We start from the raw sequence: 20,010 nt of genomic DNA, 5'->3' as shown, positions 1-20,010 counted from the left end.
CTTTGAGCTGTCAAAATTTCCTTCACTCATTTAGTCCCTGTTTATTCCTGTAATTAAAAGAAAATCTGTTTTGAAGACACAACTTGGGTGTTTGGTCACAGTGAACCACTTCCACGACTGAACGTAAAAGCAGAAGTACACTTTCCTGCGCATTTTAATCTCGAAATCTCTCGTCTTGAATCATTAATCTTGCACAATCTCAAAAACAGTTCCGGAGGGGGAGGGAAGATAAGAGGTGGAAGAATAATCATCTTACTGCTGGCGCGAAAAGCTCGCGGATTCCACGAGACCCGGTCACCAGCGCGACCCCTCGCATTCCCTCCTCACTGCGCGTGCACGCTGGCGAGGCCGCAGACACCGCCTGCAGGATCATCGATGTCTTTCTCTCCTCCTCTCTCCTGTCTTCCTGCAGTCCCTCGCTCCTCTGCGGTCCTGACAGTTACCTTCGGTGCTTGTGACGCGGTGCACGCGCGTGCGCGAGGCGTGAGTATAAATCGCCATCCGCCTTGTGAATGAGTTCCAGAGAAAGCTGAAGGTGAAGAATTCAGGGGCTGGAGTCACAGAAGAACGGTTATTGGTCTTGACAGGCCCGGTGGTTCCGTTACCGTGACGTGGTAGTGGGTGACTGCAGTTTACCTGGATTGTGGATCATCAGGTGAACTGTTTACAGGTGTAAACACTCAACATGTGTGTGCAGTCCACGGAGGCGTTCAGGTTCACTTGCGTTCACTGGCTGTCGTGACATGAGTGATTGGGCTGGAGGGACATACTGTGTTCATTGACAACCTTGTCGTCGTGGTCGTCTTCGATGCTTGAAGTTGTAGCAGGCCCTAATGTAGATCCAGAAATTCTTCTGAGGTAAAATGTTTTCTCTTTTCTGTATCGAATATGTTTCCATCTTGTAACTTTACCTGTATGTAAACTTTACCTGTGTGTAGACACACCCAGTTTAAAGACTGGCTGACAGGAGATAAAATACATTCACCTGTTGCATTGGTATGAATACAAATCAACAATTCTCTTGTTTTTATTTGCAGAGTATAACTATAAATAGACTTGTAAGTAAACAAAAATGTATAATTTATTACAAAAATGTTTCTTATATATGACATACATATTACAGTAGACAGTAGGCCTCTGAAGAAGACAAGACTTACATTGATGTAAGGTTCGATAATATGAGTATTGTTGATTATACACTAGAAAACACAATCACAACACATGCAAGTGCATCAATACATACACAGATGCAGGAGTAAGTGGTGTGTATGGTAGGTCTTTTGTAAAATATAATAAAAGGTTAGTGTCGATATCTTTCTATATCTGAAGTTGAAGTTTTCCTGACATTCACAGATTATTTGCAATAAACTCGACTTATAGAGGGTCGCCAATGGCCTGGATGTTACAAACCATCTCATCCAGATGGCGACACAAGTTTAGGGAGGCTACACTCAGCCAGTTAGCTACTATCAAGTGTAGTGTTATCTGTAGCTGGAATTCATTTTATTTTCTCGTAAATGCTCCATGTAATCATGTCTACATTTTGCGGTTTCAGAAGGCGATTTTTGCTTGCTCAAATTTCATGGCTGTGAAAGTAAATACGGTATTTAAATTTCTGAGGCTAGTTGCACATGTTTCTAAAAGTAAAACTTAAACGTGTTCAAAAGAAGCTAATTAAGAATTTTTCTAATCGCTCCTAGCTCATTCTGATTTGTTTCATTGACGCTTACAAACAACTTTGCTGATGAGAACTAAAGTCTGGCTTAAACATTTTTATTTAAAATAATTTAATTTCTGTTAAAATTGTGAAATTTTGTTGTGGACTATGTCTCTATACATCTATCTAAACAGGTTTAAGGACTACAAGTGTTTAAAATTATAAATAAGTTGTGAACTGGCACCTGGCCTCTCAAGAACTGAAGCTAACAAGATAGACTGGAATGCAGGATGTGAGTTTTTCCCCAGCAGTCGTTAAATATCTAGTTTTAAATGCAGGCAGGTGTGTGAAATTAATCCCGCAATCGAAGTTTCCAGAATTGTCTCCAGTGACTGACCGGAGAAATGGAAAGTGGGTGTGGAGGGAGAGGACTGGAGACGGAGAGATAAAACTAACCAAGGAAAAAAAATTGTCAAGAGACAAGAGCGGACAAATCTTCTCAACTGACAGAAATGTAATGTTGGAAATTAAAGATCTACAAACAAAAACAGTTAAAACTGGACGAATGAAGCAAGAAGTTTTGTACAGAAAAATATAAACCAAACCTGAAATCAAATAAAAATACAGTAAGATGAATAATGAAATGAATGCAAAATGCAGTAAAAGTGAACAATGATATTATTTCAAACTGAAATGAAAGAGAAGGATGACATGATTGCAGGACATTGCGATTGAATGGCAAAACAACATTTTCCGCACTCGATGTACTTCTTACACTAAGAAAAGCTCCTAGCAAAAAGTTTTATTGTTTTTGTTCCATACAATGAAATATCCTGATTCAAATCATTTTACTAAAAAAACAAAAAAAGAAAAAGAAAACAAAAGAAAAAAAGCTTAGCTGGACTGGAAGCATATTTTGTGATGTCCAACAGTTATTCGAATATCGGTTTGTAGATGTGTATTGGTTGTTACTGGTTTTTGAAAAGTAGAAATAAAACATATTTTGTAGCAACAGAAGATTTATTTCAAATGCGGCGGAAAGTTGAGTAATTAAATGAAAGACAGAAATAGATAGTAGATAATAGAAATAGATGAATGTTGTTGATATGAAGAGCAATAACTTTCTCAACTGAAATAGTTGCCATGCTGTCACTTTTATTTTAAGTTTTTATTTTGAAATCTTTTTATATACTTATTATGACAGGGTGTTTTCTACATTAATTAGCTGTACGAGGGTGCTTGTGTTTAAAAGCAAAGAATATATTACTAAATGTTAACAAAATAAATTGGTAATTAGTGTCATGCAAACGTTAGAAAATATTGCATATTTTGTAGTTTAAAGCTGGCAGCCACACGAAGGCTTCTCTTATATAAAATTATGTAATTAATCACAGGTAATATTATATCCACGTGCCACACATTGTCATGTAACCTCTTACACCATTGAAAGTAACACAAAGTGCGAACTGGAGACGGTTTACCTTTTTCAAATACACTGCTTACCAACGTTTTAGTCTGAAAACGATTTTAACGGATGAAAAATAATTAGCTTTCGTCATTCATGACAGCAAAAATAATGTTTTGTCGGAACTGCGATCACGTGAAACCCGACGTTTTTTAACTGATCGGTTCTGTTATCAATCAACCAACGGCTATTTTGAGTTTTAAAAAAGTCTGTTTAGCTAAACTCTCTGAACAAAATTTTAAAAGCTGAATTTTTTTGTTTTTTAACTGAACAGCAACTCTTTTAGAGTAAGATCAGTGTTTGGAACTTAGTTCTAAGAGTGAAAACACGAGCGAGTTTACACACCCAGTGGTTTTTTTTGTTTGTTTTTGTTCTTTTGTTTTTTGTTGTTGGTTTTTTTTGTTTTGTTGTTGTTTTTTTGTTGTTGTTGGTTATTTTTTTTTTTTTTTTTGCATGGACAGTTTTATTCTTCTTTCCAATAAGGTCCCCACAAAACTTGACGGAAAATATGGGAATTAATGTTAAAGTATTCGTTGGCAAAGTTCGCAAAAGAGAGACATTCTCCCCTCATCTGAAAATGTACCTGGCTTTGATTCAATACTCGTTCGATTGGGTGGGGAGGAGTTGGGAGGGGTAGGATGGGTGGTAGGACAGGTAGGTAAATACTGCGTAAGAACGGCGGAATAATGCTGCTGATGCTGCTGCTGCTGCTGCTGAGGATGATGTATATATGCGAGGAAGACAGGTTTCCCTGATTATAAGATATAATAATCAAATAAATGTGTCATTATATATATATCTGCCTTGAATGCGAGCGTTGTTATTACAGAAAGAATAGGCAGGGACAAAATGAATCAAGAATAGAACACTAGAATATTTTTTAACGAAAAGTTTTAAACAGTAATAAAACTGCCTTTGTCTTTGTCAGGTAGTTTACTTTTTGTGACGAAAAAGGAATAATTTTTCGTGTGATAGTACGAACACCGGTAAAAATCATATACAGTGCGGAATCCCAGCATGTGGTCAGACTGTCCGCGCTTCACATCACTAGGAGAAGACAGACACGAGAAAATGAAAAAGCTTCCTTTAAAATTATTTGGCATTCTTTCTCTCCTTTCTCTCTCTTTCTCTCACTCACTCACACACACACTTCAAGCTGTCATCATTCAAACACACAGAAATCAACTCATACAAATATGTTCTTTCAGTGAGAGATTGTGCTTTTAAACAAATCGTTTTTGTTCATACCAGATAAAATAAACTGAACTACAGATATTCTACTTTCTTAAAGAAAACGTAAAAAATTAAATGATACGATACGGGCAACAACGTGCCAGATAATCGTTAATTTTTGTCTTCCGGCAATAATTTTATCCCTAACATCCAGAAGATAATTTGACCTGCGCCAGTATTGAAGATGAAAACAGAAAGGTGTAGGTTAGTGTGGTTTTGTTGCAGGCCCAGCGCGAGACGAGTGGCGACACTGCAATCCCTCCATGATCGGAAATATCCTTTAATGATTCACAGATTCCCCACATCCTTCAGTAACTTCCCAAAAAATGACTCCTAGCATCCATCAATGATTCCCAGCATCCCTCAGCACCAGAAACGTGCAGGATTCATCATTGACACCCAGTCACGTGGTGTCACCACTTTTGTAACCACCCCCGCCCCGGTCTTCCCTGCCACCATCTTCCGTTCCTAATCCACTTTCACCCTCCAACAAAACTGGCCAAAGGCAACAGCCTTACCTCTTCTTCGTCCTCTTCATCATCGACGATGCCGAGACGGAGGAAAGACGAGGACATCTCTTCCAAGGAGTTCCACAATGGCGGCGGGGCGGCGGACCACAAGCACGCGGTCAAGCTCACCAAGCTGCAGAAGCCCGTGCAGAGGAACGCGGCCAACGCACGAGAGCGGTCCAGGATGCGCGTGCTGAGCAAAGCCTTCTCTAAGCTCAAGACCACGTTGCCATGGGTACCGCCAGACACCAAGCTGTCCAAGCTGGACACACTCCGCCTGGCCTCCAGCTACATCGCGCACCTTCGCCAGATCCTGGACGCCGAGGAGGCGGACTCCCACCGGACCACCTACATCCACCCGCTTAATCTGGTGAGTAAAGTCCACTACCCTTAATTAGACATCAACATGAGGCTCTCCAGACCTACATCTACCTTCTTAAGTTAAGAACTAGAAATTTACTCTCTGAGAACAGACCTTCACCTTCGGAGTCTGGTGACATCCTCTCTTTTAATCTCGAAAAAAGGTTTGTCTCTTAACCCGGAGAGTAGGTATCCATCTTAGAGAGCAGACATCCAGCATTTAATAAGACTGGACATCCACCCTCATGCCTACCCTTTTAATCTGGAGAGAAGACACTTACCCTTTTAATATACAGATTATACATCCAGCCTCAATCTGAAGAGTAGATATCAGCATCCTAATCAGGAGAGGACACATACCCTCTTAATGTAGAGAACAGACATTTTCTTTGTTAATGTGGTGAGTAGACATCAGCCTTCTAAATTCTGGAGAGTAGACAACTACTCAAGAGAACAGACAGTAACATTTTCAAAGTAAACAGGAGATTTCAACATCTTAATTAATTGGGTGAGTAGCCAAACCTTTATCTAGATATCTATCCTCTAAATAGGATAGGTATTCATTCTCTTAATCGGGGTGGTAGAATGTTGATAGTAGTTTAAAGACACCGGACGTTGATGACAACGCTTCATCAGCAAATGTTAATAACGATGATCAGAGATTTCAGTTTAACACTTGAATAAAGTTATAACAAAATGTAAGAAGGGAACAGTGGAGAAAGAACAGAAAAATGTAACCTTAGATTTTAAATTATTCTTGAGCGAGGGCATCGCCAAACACAAGCTTGTTAAGCTATTACTCACGGTTATCTACCTTTGATGTTTCTGATACTTTAAAAAATCACAAACATACACACAGTCATGTCAAGCTGTCACGTGTGTCAAAGATCGCGCGAGAATACACTTTCCAGCCCGATAGAGGTCGTTGACGTATATGGCTGGCACGAGCTCCCTCTATCTGTCTTTCTCCCTTTTCACCCGAGACACACACACACGAGGTGATGTGTGAATTTACGAGGAAAGTCTATGATTCCTGAAAGTATAGTGTCTCAACAAAATTGTTTATTGATCAGTCACCATCTTTAGTGTGACTTGTGATTTACCGTTGTACCTTTGAAGCTGAGTAAGATGAGGAATAGTATGTGGTTACTTGGATGAGGTATTTTCGCAAGTTCTGGGGGTGGAGCTATCGGCACGTATTGGGGGCGGAGCTATTGGCAAGTACTGGGGGGCGGAGCTATTGACAGGTCTTGTGGGCGGAGCTATTGGCAAGTACTGGGCGCGGCGCTATTGCCAGGTAGCAGGTAATGGGGGCGGAGCTTTCGGCAATTACTAGTGGCATGGCAATTGGTGAATATTTGGGAGGAGCTGTGAACATGAGTCTGGGCTTCGAATTTAGCGGCACTTTAATAACTTTGTTTAATTTTAGTTTCTTTATTGATGATTTCGTGTTAATAGTGGGAAGCCAAATTTAAATGCCAGAGTAAACGGTAGGAAGTTACTACGAAAATATAGAAAGGTAAATATACAGTGATACCTCGGTTCTCGAACATAATTCGTTCCGGGAGGACGGTCGAGAACCAAATTGTTCGAGAACCGAAGCAATGAAACCCAAAGGAAATAATGGAAACTGGATTAATTCGTTCCAAGCCCCAGAAAATGCCTATTTACTGGCCTAATTTGTATATAATATGTAGAAAAACATGAGTCTCAACAAGAAATAAGAAATAACAGTGTATTTATTAAAACAAAAACAACAACAAAAAAAAACAAAAAACAAAAATGTACTGTACCTGTACCATACTTTATGGCAGGAGGGAATGAATGTGGAGGGAGGAGGGAAGGGGGATGGTTATTGTCACTGATGACGCAAGCAAGGCGCGCTGGGCCGAATGAACGCCATTCGGCTCAACTCGGCTCATCTCGGACGTTCGGATGTTCGAGTTCCAAATATTTGTTCGAATTCCAAGACAAAATTTTCTCGAATTTCCTGGTCGAATACCGATTTGGTCGAAAGTCAAGGCGTTCGAGAACCGAGGTATCACTGTAATTGACTTTATATTGTTTGAGATTCTCAGCACCGAGAGGTTGTGCAAAGCTAATTTCGAAGAAGGCTCGACCACCTTACCTTGTTCACAAATATATCATCGTCGATATCTGCTATCCTATCATTTCTATCTCATTTGAAAATAGTTTTGTAGTAGAGTCTACCTTTAAAGCAAATATATTAAAGTCAACTTTTTCTAACTAAAACAACAATAACTAGTAAGAAAAAAAGGATGAAGAGAGAATTTATTCAGCAGGAAATTTAGGCAATTTCTCCCTCATAGCTCAAAAAGATAATTCATTTTATTGCTAAACTTTCGACTAGTTTATATGGAATGATTTGTCACCAGATCCATAACATTACTTGGAGCTTAGTGCGAGTGAAATTGTAGACTGGGGTGCGACGCAAATACTAATGGTTTTCAAGGAAAAATGTTAAATTAACCAAATAAAGCGTGCACGTGACGAGGTTACCCTTGATTGCAGACAATGGAACATTAACAAGGTTTTCTACAAGGTGCAAGGATGGGACAGGGTGTTTTGAAGTTCGAAAGTCTAAGGAACAAAGTGTTGCTTCCAATATTTTCTGAAAGTTTTGTTCTGCAAATTATATCCGTGGCAGCAACTTTACTGTTTTTGGACATGAGCCTTGTAATGAATAAAAGGAAAGACTGATTCCAGAAAATTAAAATCCCGCATTATCTTTATATAAATAACAAGTCACGCCTCCCTCAAGAGAAGGATAAGAAAAAAGAATGTGGTTAAGATATTTGCCGAGCAGCTCACCCGTGTGCACTCACTAACACACACACACACAATCTGGTGTACACACTGTCCGGCTCTCATTCTGTGTGTGTGTGTGCTTACACGCGAGCGAAAGAGAGAGATATGTAAGAAGTCATGAAAGTGTCAACTGGATAAAGTCTTCTCATCATAAAAAGTACAAACCTCGGCGGTACCCACGGGGAGGTAGGTTGGGGAGGAGGTTTGGATGGAATGGCTTGCAAGTGGCACAGCAACAGATGGACGTAAGTCTCAGTGGGAAAGATAATAAATTTTACGACCACCCCCACCCCATCACCCCCACCACTGCTTACCTCCCCTGCCACACGCGAGCGACTCTCACAACATCGTGACGCTCCGCTTCGCACGTGCACTGGCCGCCGACCGTTTGTATAGGAGGGTGTGGTGTGGTCTGGTGTGGTGTGGTGGTGTTACTGAGTACGTCAACGTCTCCAACTTCCATTTACGTTGTCGAACGATCGAATTACACCTCGCAATTATTTGTACAACAAGTGTCACGACTGCTCGCTGATGTTACCACAAACAAGGAGGCTCTTGACCCTCCCTTATTTTCAGTCGATGACTCAGATGAACCGTGTCACAAAACAGATTTGAGCCGGGCAGGACACTGAAAAAAATTTCCTAGTCTCACACACACGTGCAGTGCGTTATTTAAATTAAAATTTTACAATAGGAAATGATACTAAAGTTTAAAATCAGGCCACCGTTAGTTTTAAAATTATTATTATTGTTATTTTATTCAATGTAGCGCAAATATTGCAGGAGGAGAGTAGTGCTTCATTAAAAGAACACTAAGGCTATCCCTGCGCCAAGAAAGCAACCTTTTCCATTAAACTGTACACTTAGCGCTCGATACGTCACATACAAGATAAACAAGGTACGTCACATAAAGTACAAAATAAACACACATTATGTAATGATATTCAACATAAAACACAGAACACACAAGCGTCCCAAAACACATAGAACACACTACAAATGACATTTATTAATCTCGGGTGACAATTATAAACTAGGAAGTGTGCTCAGTTGAAAAAGTTACAGAAAGGACAGAACAAGGGGAGGTTACAAGATAAGGTATGTGGTGCATCATGGAAAACTCAAAATCATACAATATTACATCTAGACCATTCAGACTCACTTTATTACACACCCATGCCCACCCACCACTGACAATTCATCTGTGGTTTGACTGCAAAGGGAACAAATGACTTCAAGTGCCTGTTACTCCTTCATTCAGGTATAGCTCACCTTTTACCTGAGCTCACACAAAATACAGAACACACACAGGTTTTATAAACTACGTCACACATTCTCGAGAAGTTCCCGTTTCTGCTCATTTTTCCAGTGTCATATCAGAAAGAAAAAAAGAAAAAGAAATTAGGGAGAAATTTGTCATCGCGCAAAAAATCTTTTTCAGAAATAAAATACGAACTTTCTGGTCTGAAGAAAAAAGTTCCCCCGCCACCAGCATCTCCCCATCCTCAGCGGTGGAGACGTTACCGAAGGTTCTCGCGAGATCTGGTGGCGGGTGCAGCGCGTGGTTATCCAGCTGCAGTGAGTAGAGTTTGTTGAAACAGCGTGTTAATGTCGTGCACTATCAGGTGCTGTCACCGCCACCAACAGCACCTGACAGTTGCAGACTGTCTTCCACTGCCGAGCATCTGCCAAATCCTCAGCCACCCACCACGCGCGCAAACGCCTATTAAACATCTTCGTCAGCCATGGGATCGGCCTGCATAGCTTGATGTGTGCGGCCACGCTTACAGACAGTCTGTAAAATGTTGATAGACACCTTCTGCTTTAAGAACGATGGTGACGACGACGAGGATGATGATGACGAAGAATTGATGATAATAATGATGATGATTATGATTATGATGATGACGAAGACTTGACGACGACGACGATAATGATTATTATTATTATTCACAAATGTAGTGATTATTTTAAGCATTTTCTTAATTTAGAAAAATAGAGAAAATTCTCAAATGAATAATAATGGAGAAAAATTCATCTTTATTTAAATTCATTATTTTTTTTAGTCCCATCGGAAAAACCACTTTACTGTAGGATGAGTTCTCTGTTATTTTTAAAGACTGGGTAGCCATTCACTGCCGGGTAGATCGTGGGAGGTGTGTGTGTGTGTGGGAGGAGGGTTGGGGGTTACTGTCACTACCCTAGTAGATCAAAGGGTAGAGTAGGGAGCTACAATTTCCAGTCACTGGTTGGATTAGTCCTGATCCGGCTCCTGCTAAAATTTGAAATATTTTCACAAATAATTTTCTTTTTGTTATCTACAGCCTTAGACAATTACTTAACTTAGTTTGTTTTGTGTATCTTAAGCTTTATTTGTCACATTTTTTTTTTCATTCTAATGAAAGCTAAATCTGTTTATTCGTTCTTATCCTTGCTCGTTTTCATCAATTGTTATACAACCACTATTGTCTTTACTACTTACACCCGGTAGAGAGAGAAATGTTCTCACTTTGGAACTATACTTTTATTTTATAATATAAACACACACACACACACACACACACACACACACACACACACACAAAATACAAATATAAGTATGCACTGTAAAACTAAAATCAGTTTTTCTCCTATTATCATCAATGTTCTCGCCCCTCTTCCGAAAGTCATCCACTTATCATTCAGTCACTCCTTCATGTGTCCACGAGTAAACCTTCCATTCTGCGGTGTTTGATGAAGTAAACACTGACTCAGATGGCACCGAGCTGCACGAGCAGAATAAAATGGTTTCTCGCCTTTCCCTCGGATGACGAGACTTGTTACGAAGCAACAAAGTCCGCGTGCGAGTCACGTGCTGGCAACTATCAGGGTGAAAGATGTCAAAATGTTTTCTGTAGCAGGAGATTTGTATCCTGCACGCTGTCGTCCTCAGATAAGATTCCACTTAGTTAATCTGGCCTCCTACTGGGAGACATATTCACATTGCTACTTATTCCATTTCCTTTCTTCTGGATTTTTTTCTCTTTTATTCAAGTTTTCCTTTTCTCTTTCTTCGGATTTTTGAGGTCTTTGCACTTGATGATGTGTATGATTATTTATTTTTCTTATACTTTTATTCCTTGTTTCCTCACCCCTACTCCCTTTTGTGAGTTTCTCGCAGCGGATGGAACGATTTACTTTTAAACTATATTTTTCTCGTATCATTCTCTTCTTTACTTCAAAGTTTCTTTTCTTCTTTGTGTCCCGGTGCTCAGGTTTTTCTCTATCGAACCTTCTTAGTTGTCGAACATTTGACAAAGTTTCAATGTCCCGACCATTAGTCCTAATAATGGCCGTGACATTAAAGCTTTGTTTCACATACTAAATAAATTCAAATGGGTTTCTTAAAAATAGAAAGCAGAAGTACTTTCCATGCTCCACTTTGTTTATTATATATTTTGATAGAAACTTGTTTTAATCTCATTTAAAAAAACCTCTTTCAAATACTCATACTAATCCTGTTATAACAGAAAATGAAAATCCTGTGAATGTTCATATTCTCCAAGTTCTTTCATACCTTTGTATTCTTGTTCCGGATATTGCGATAAGTTGGGGCTTAAAGGAAATGTTTGTCTTGAATGTTATCTAAATTTGTAGCGCCTGGGTGACTAATTCCCATCCGCCTACATTTCTGTGAAACACAACTAACCAAGAAACCCTACAAAGTGTTACGATTGTTACTTCTGTACAAAGCAATCTCACATTGTTCAAATGAAAGCCCAGCTTATTGCAGACTCAAACTTTGGTCTTCCATGGAAATTGAGTATGATGCCATGTCCTCTCATCATGCCTGATTTACGAGTATCATGCCATGATGTTTCGTCCTCTAAGAAATATTACTTAGAAAGAACCGCTGCTCAATGAAGCAAAGCAAATGCCAATCCTGCAATTTTTTAAAATCTCTTGATTCCAGGAATGTTGGTGAATTTCTAGGGGTAACTCTAACACGAACATACCCAGGGTTATTTATTTATTTTGAGACGGACATGGCCCATTTTTTTACATCCACATATCCTGCTTTCTCATGAAAGAGCCAAAACCAAATGACTTGGCTGTGTTGTATCCCTGTACTCTAGTCAGTCTTCAGAAGACTTTTCTCATTCACACACACACAGAGCTCGGTGTGCAGGCCCACAGGGCTGCGATAGTTCTCCTTCAGCCGCTCACTCACTCCACCGCGCAATAAGCGGAGGAAAATATACTCGCCTCCCTCAGTTTTTCGGGACGAATTTGCTTCAGTATCAAAAGAAACAAGCAATTAAAAGTTGGTTGCCGGAGGAACTGTGATAAACTTCAACAGATACTCCTGAGAAATGAAGCTAGGTAGTTGCAGACCTTCTCCTGTTCTTCCACCACCACTACCACCCTCCACAGCCACCACCTCCTCTCTGTTTCTGTGAACACGCCCTGGTGTCTTTAATAAGAAATTGCTTCCATGTCTTTTGTGCCGGATTTAGTTTCCAGTCGTGTGCGAGCTTTGGTCCTATCTTCCCGGACGAACACACACACACCTACACACAGACACACAGACACACAGACACACAGACACAGAGTACAGGCACAAACACCAAAGAATGAACATTCAACTCACAGTGATTTGAGAAGTTTTATCACTGTGCTCTCTGGGAGGCAGCGTTCAGGAAATTGGCCATTATTTAGCAAGAAGAAAGAGAAAACCGTCCAAACGGTATACCCCCCCCTCTCTCTTTGTGTGTGTGTGAGAGAGAGAGTCTCTACCGTTAAACTCTGTTGAAAAAGTCTCTAATGAGTCTGTCACATTCAGACTTAGAAATTACTGGGTTTTTATTGTTCTACTGCAGCTGCATACGGATCAACATCTTATACAGAAAAGTACATGAATGTTGTAGTTTGTAGCCTCCATTCCATGGATACTGCAGCAACTTGGACATTCACAGAAAACTCGTACATCCATATACAACACCGACTCTAAAGATTTTTCACCGTCCCTGAACTATTCTCTCTCTCTCTCTCACCCTTGAAATCAAACCTCTCTCTCTCTCTCACACACACACAGTTAAGTGAAATAAGTAAAAAATGTTCTTACAGCCCAAATTAAGACTTGCTTCCTGAGACATTCCAAGACTGGCAGTTAGTGTCACTTCCCAGTTCACACATCATGTGATCTTCAGTGCACTGGCCACTAGCTGCCTGTGATTTCTGTGGCTTAGCCAGTTCCTCCAGTGTCTCTAATTAAAACAACCTCACATCCAACCTTTCAGAACTTATGTTTTCGTGACAAAATATTTTTACGTAAGTAAAAAGTAGTGAACCATAATTTTTTTTTAAATTTGACCTTTTAGTTCCTTCTTTGTGAATACAGTACTCTGGTAGAAAATGTAAAGTAACAGAAAATTGAGTCCCAGCATTCATTGTCATAGAGTTTAATATTAATTCATTAATACATTAACTTAAAAAAAACAAAGTCTGATGCTTAGCAATTTATACTTCATTGATATTATCAATATTGTTTTATTCATAAAATAAATATTTGTGAGAACAGATGATAGCAAAATAGCCATAGAAAAACACTTAACAGCTTAATTGCATTTCTTTGAACTGTAAGACAAAGTATCAGTCATATCGATGTGATTTAACAAAATAGTAGTATGCTCAAAACAAAATATTCTAAACGATTCGTAGTGTTAAGAATGCAAATTAATGTGACATACCAAACCACTAATTACGATTATTATTTTTTATTACCTGTAAAATAAACCCAATCGTTTCTATTTCTGCAGCTATTAACTTTTTTCTGCAAAATAGTTTAAATTGGAACATAGACAGAAGACAAATATGCTTTATAACAGACTATACAATATATATATATGGTTACGCAAACAAATGACCTATTAATGATAGTTAATAATAATCATTAATCATAGCTAATAATAATAATAACCATTAATCATAGTTAATAAACTCATTGAGAGTAACTTTTATCAATTTTACCTGAAATGCTACACAACAAAGTATAAAGCAGGTGAATATTTCTCGTGGTGTTTCCGTTATTAGAACACAGGGTGTGCTGTCATATGCTGTCCTCCCCACAAACCAGTGTCATATCACTGCTGCACGCATCTCCGATATGACAATTGTCTACATAGCAGCAGGACATGCGCACTCTTGCGTACACAGCGACTTCCGGTTGACATTGTCGGTTATTTGTGATGAGAACGCCAACACTGGACACCCGGTGTCTGCTGCTGAACTCAGTGCAGGGCTAGGAAAGTCAGGCAAACCTATCCCCCTCCCAACTAACAGCTCCCCCCGCCCTGTTTCGAAGCTTGAGTCTCGAGCGAAGGCGACGTATATGCGCGTGCGATAAGCACATTCCCATTTTACGTAGCGCACGTGCAAGTATTGTTTATCCAACACAGGCGACAGGCGCGCGACATGAAAGGAGCCGAGGTTTAGGTGGAGCGGAGATCGCGCTTGAGTAAAGACGAGGGAAAGTTTAACATCAGAACCAAATGACCGTCAAAGGGCAGACGATACGTACCACACACACACACCTAGACATATTATGTATCCACACACACACATACACACGCACGTAGACATACACGCGTATTCACGCATACACACACGCGGACACATTATGTATATATACACACATACAAGCACAGACACATGTATATCTACATTTAAGCTCGCATACACACCCATGCTCACTTTCATACATACGTGCGCACGCACTCACACATACATCGAGAAATAAATGAAGTGTTTAATTTTTTAAAAAAAAAAGCCATGTCACTATGGGTGGATTACTGACATTTTTCGACTTAAAAAAAAGTAGCTAGTGAGTTTCTGGCACCTGCCTTTTAAACAGCGATCTTATTGTCATTCTGCCTCCGAGTTTTCTCTAATCGTGGGTTGGGAGTGGGTTGAATGATAAGGGAGGGCACTCAGATGAAGACGGCCGCAGCCCGTCAGGCGGATAAATGGGAGGAACAACGGGTGCCCGAGGGAAGGAGTTGGAGGAACTAATTTAACTTCTCCTCCCCGCCTCCTCCACCATCCAGACTTTATCGCAGACAAACGTAAGAAAGATACGCAAAATGGCGGCGGGATTATTGATGGTGTGTTATCTCCCCTTCTTCTTCTGTTCTTAGTGTACTAGACGCTTTTACACACGTACGTGTGTGTGTATGTGTGTGAGATATATATATGTTGATGATGATCATTCTGTGACCATTTCATTCCCCCGATCCACGAGGCGTAGTACATTAACTCTCGCAAAACACTTACCAAACATTCGACCCTGTGTTAATCCTCTACAAATTTTTCAGAATGAAAATATTGCAGGTACAGGCTCGTGCTTTATCTAAGCAACACCACGCTGTGTGAACTACTCTGACATAAAACATACACCAGATTTGATCCCGCCAAAAGCTTTTTATTTCACCCTACCCACACCACCCACCCGGGATCCAATGCACATGCTGTCGTCAACACCCTGAAATCGGGTTCATAGGCCAGCGTGCAGTGAAATCAGTAAACCTTTCATTCAGCCCCAGTCCCTCCCAATCTTCATAATCATAGAGTTTTATTGGCCGTGTGACTGCTAGATTATTAGCAAGATGCCAGGCTGTTTACCCCGCCAGCGCCGAGCCAGAGCCGGGCCAGCACAAGGGATAGCAGATTGCTATCACCGCCTTGTTTTATGCCCCTGTGTTGTTACGCCCAATTTTAGTGGCTGTATCCCTAACAGCCCACGTGCACCCAAAGAGCAAAGAGCCCAGAAAGAAAGGAAGGAAGGAGCAGAAAAGAAAAATATTATCGCTGTCAGTAGAGGAAAAAAATATGGTGTAGAATAAACTTTTTCTGCCAGATGGTGTGGTCATTCTGACCTTCTGTTAACGGAACAGTTGCCTTGGGAGAGTTTTGTTCAAACAATTTTTCTCATTCCTTAAACCTCTTTTTTTCTATATCTATATTTCTATATTTTTTCTATACATAGACATAACCACACACACGCCAACCACACTCACACACACACATCAACTCTCTACAGTTGACACTTTCTTTCTCAAGCTCCGTCCAAGCAAGGTGTTTCTCTCTTCACGCTCAACTGAACTACAAAATCATTTAATGGATGAAATATCTGTGTACCTGACTCTGCACACGTTCGTTACACATTTTTCACCCACCCTACAACACTTCCATAGACATGTTTTTGATTATACGTCGGCTCCAGTACAGCCCCCTTGCAGAAAAGTCAGGTGACAAGATGGCGCTCCTGCTACCAACCGTTAAAAAAAAAAAAAGCTGCAAGCGGGCGGATAGGAACTGGTTACAAAACACAACCTCGGCTATCTCTGTGATGTAAACAGACCACAGCAACTCCGGGCTATAAGCAGCCAGTTTTAACACTAACAGATTCTGTCCGCGGAAGGCGGGCTGTGTGAAACTCGGCTTGTGTCAGCCCGCGCGCCGCACTATTTCCACGTCACGCCGCCGCCATGTTTACGCCAGGTGTCACCGGACTGCAGCCGGCGATGAGAGGCAGACCGACAAATATGATGCGATTGTTTAAACCTGCAAGGCCCCGGTGGTATCTTTCAAGATATTGGCATGTGCGCCTACCCTTTTTTGACGGGGTATTTTAAGGGAGGAGAAGTGTGGGAAATTGTTCGTCATGAAGATAGCCGTTGTGCAGAGGGGGATGTGGTGGGGAAACGGAACTCACCTGAAAAATGAGTAAAATTAAAATATCTCCAGCATTTCGCGCTTTATTTTAAAGAAATACTAGGATACAAAATGTTTTTTCTGTTTGATTCTGTAAGGCTCAGTACAAGACACATTCGCCAAATCTGGTTAATATCATCCTTTACACGTTTATAAACATCCTCATGCAAAGTGGTCAACAAGACTGTACGCGGATATGTTCATGTTGTTTACCCAACAGTCAGTCGGATAGCTGTGACAATTATGTTCACTTAGTGGATCTGAGTCCAAGCGTGACATCACGATTTTGACCTTTTTGGGGGTCATGATGTTTGTAGGAATGTATCTCGAGAACGGAAGGGGTGTACTCATTCACATTTGTGGAAATAGGTTGGAAAATGCTTAGCTTCACCCAACCAATAGAACAACAATATGATATGTAATAAATGTAATAACTGTCACATTCTTTCCTTGTATATAATTGTCTATAGACAAAATATTTAGTAGTTTTAAATATTAAAATTTAAAATATTCAATAATTAAAAGGTGGCTTCAGGTTTCTTTCTTCCTTCCACTTTTCTTTATTTCTTTCAGAGGTACAAGACTAACTGCATTTATTAACCCATTGCCTCTGTTGCAGACGTGGCCATTCACCTTCAACGGACGAGCACTGAACGAGAATAAAAACTCAGACTCTGTCAAGTGTCCCAACAAACAGGAAGGGACCGTTCACTGCTGAGGTGACAGCACAGAATACCTGTCTCTCTATCCACCATAGCACCTGTGTGTGGACTAAGGACTGCGTTGTGTGACGTCGATGTAGTGTTTCACCTTTGAACTTTGCACTCAGTGCTGTGGAACGTGCAATTTCTGGGTTGAGTGGACACGCCATTCATTGTGACTACGAGGGGCACCTGAGTGTGTGAAAGACCACAAGACTGAGTATCCGACTACCTTCCCTTTAAGCATCAGAAAAGAATTTTCTAGCAAACTTAATACACTATCAATCTCGCTTATTTAAATAACTCGGTCACTCTAAATAATCCTAACCCTCGCCCTTGACATCCTTTCTGATTCAAATGACATTCAGTTTTCCAACACAGACAATTCTTTTACTCGACAGAACAGACCGTCAACAAGCATTTTTACAAAGGTTAATACGAGAGACTTCTCCATTCCTTCTCCCCACTAAAGTGCCTTTCTAGCAATATTTAATATTTTTTCTTCCACACTCCGGTCACTCATGTGACTAAAGTGACCAAATCTGACTATCAACTCGCCTGAAATGTTTGCTGGTGATGCAACCTTTGTTGTGTGCAGCTTTCACTATTATTAGATGTGCATCGCTAGTACATCGCAACAGAAACTGAAGTTTGGGATTTTTTTTCTTTTCACCTAAATGTGAAACTTCACAAATGGCGTGAGATTGCGATTTTCCGGACGAATACCTGCTTAGTGATACAGAAAGACATTCCCGCTCTTGAAACATCTACAGTCAAACTGACCCTAGGGTGGAAGGTATAAGGAGATAATAATAACGATGAAAACGGACCAGACAAAGTTAACCCCGTCAGTGCCAGCCCACAGGTTGACCCACGAACAATGCAAAACCTACGAGCGGCATGGACCTCCGTTGTGCCTACACATACACGAGGTGGAAATACTCAATTAAGCGCACTAATTTATAAACTTATATATCTTACACTGACACGGAGCTCTGAGACTACAAACATATCTGGAACTACATATTCCTGCTCACAGACTGTGAAGGTTAATTGCTGGAATATTCTCGGCGGATGTCTATGACCTGGTGCTGATTACCTGAATTACCTGTATTACCTGTATCAAAGGCCAGGTTCATGACTAGTCTGGAGATGGAAGCTGACGTCACAAGAGTATACATGGTGCTATGGACGTTGTAATTTATGAGCTCGCAAGTTAACCCTCTAGTGTTTGTGCCTTGCGGTCTCTCAACGAACTCAGATCCGGAGATTGCAGGTGTGACGGTTATGATTTAAACGGCTCCACGTGTGATGTTTATGTTTCTGTCCAGCTCGCGCCCAAGATACTTTCAAGTTCCGTCCTTTCCGCAGAGCCTAACCCCCATCTCCAACCCCCCCTCACTCAACAACGAAAGCCCCCATTAACCCCTTCCCCCCCTTCATTGACACGTGTACATGTTCTCGTAAAGTATTTTCCCGGATTGAGAAAAAAGAAGAAATGAATAAACATTGAATGTATGTCGAGATGAGAAAGAGATCTTGAGTATTTTCATATTTATTTAATTGTTTTATTGCCGAGCTCTCATCTCAACTCTTAATGTTTGTTACCTTCAGTCACCGGTCTCTTTTCTTGGTTTCGTTGATCTTCGTTTTCTCACAGTCTTTCGCTTCGTGTTTCCTGTCTTTCCCTTTCGTATTATTTTCTAGAATTATTACATGTTGGTATGTTTTTCTATCTTCTATTCGCTCATTATCCTTTCATTCCTCGGTCTTTGTGGGAAAGTTTGTGCAAGGACATCTTGAGACAGGATGAAAGAAATAAAATTTCACGGAGATAGAAAGCTTCAAGTGTTTTTACTCGTTTTCCAGAATAACTGACCTCGCTCCCTCCTCGTGTAGACTATCTGCGAAAATAGGTGGAAAAGAAAAAGGGAAAACTCTGCAAAGTCAAAATCACTTAAAATTGTTATCTAGTTCTTGAATTCAGTTTTGGAGAACATTACCATGCTTATTTATTATTTAACAACATAAAATGCTGGGCCACCTTCAGCACACGATACTGTCAAGCTGATCTCTGTAAATAAAGAGACTACACCAGAACATTTACTTTCTCAAGATCTGACATCTTGTTCTCCTCCACACCCGCATCATCAGCTGAAAGCTCGCTATTGTTGTTGACACGTCCAGGAACCTGCCCTGGAAACCACACCAGTCGAAATAAACACCAGCACCAAAGCAAGCAGCGGTTGTCTTTCTCTTTGGCAAAATGGCGGCTGTTAAAAAACATCAAGAGCTTTCTGCTATGCGCAAAAAAAAAAAAAACAGAGTGAAAGGAGGTGAAAATTTCAGTCGCAGTTTTTAAAATTATTTGTGGGGGTTTTTGTGGTCTGTGCACGTGCAGCTCGGATCTCGTGACGGCTTGCGAGACCTCTGACCTCGCTTGAAACCCAAGGCTTGTCAAACCTTTCATTTGTGGATCCTTAGGGAGCGCTGGCGGCAAGTCTT

At 40.5% G+C, this 20,010-nt stretch overlaps 1 protein-coding gene across 1 annotated transcript; it reads left to right on the top strand.

Moving 5' to 3' along the window:
* Positions 1–229: 229 nt before the first annotated feature.
* On the top strand, positions 230–20,010 carry LOC112574471 (transcription factor 21-like). Its single transcript, XM_025255568.1, has 3 exons — positions 230–858; positions 4,581–5,234; positions 17,424–20,010. The coding sequence occupies exons 2-3, from the start codon at positions 4,902–4,904 to the stop codon at positions 17,520–17,522; spliced, it is 432 nt and encodes a 143-aa protein (XP_025111353.1). The 5' UTR covers positions 230–858; positions 4,581–4,901; the 3' UTR covers positions 17,523–20,010.

This window comes from Pomacea canaliculata, linkage group LG10 (genome assembly GCF_003073045.1).
Source record: "Pomacea canaliculata isolate SZHN2017 linkage group LG10, ASM307304v1, whole genome shotgun sequence".
Classification (NCBI taxonomy): domain Eukaryota; kingdom Metazoa; phylum Mollusca; class Gastropoda; order Architaenioglossa; family Ampullariidae; genus Pomacea; species Pomacea canaliculata.
The sequence above is the reverse complement of the archived record's forward strand: the minus strand, read 5'-3'. Positions and strand labels throughout refer to the sequence as shown.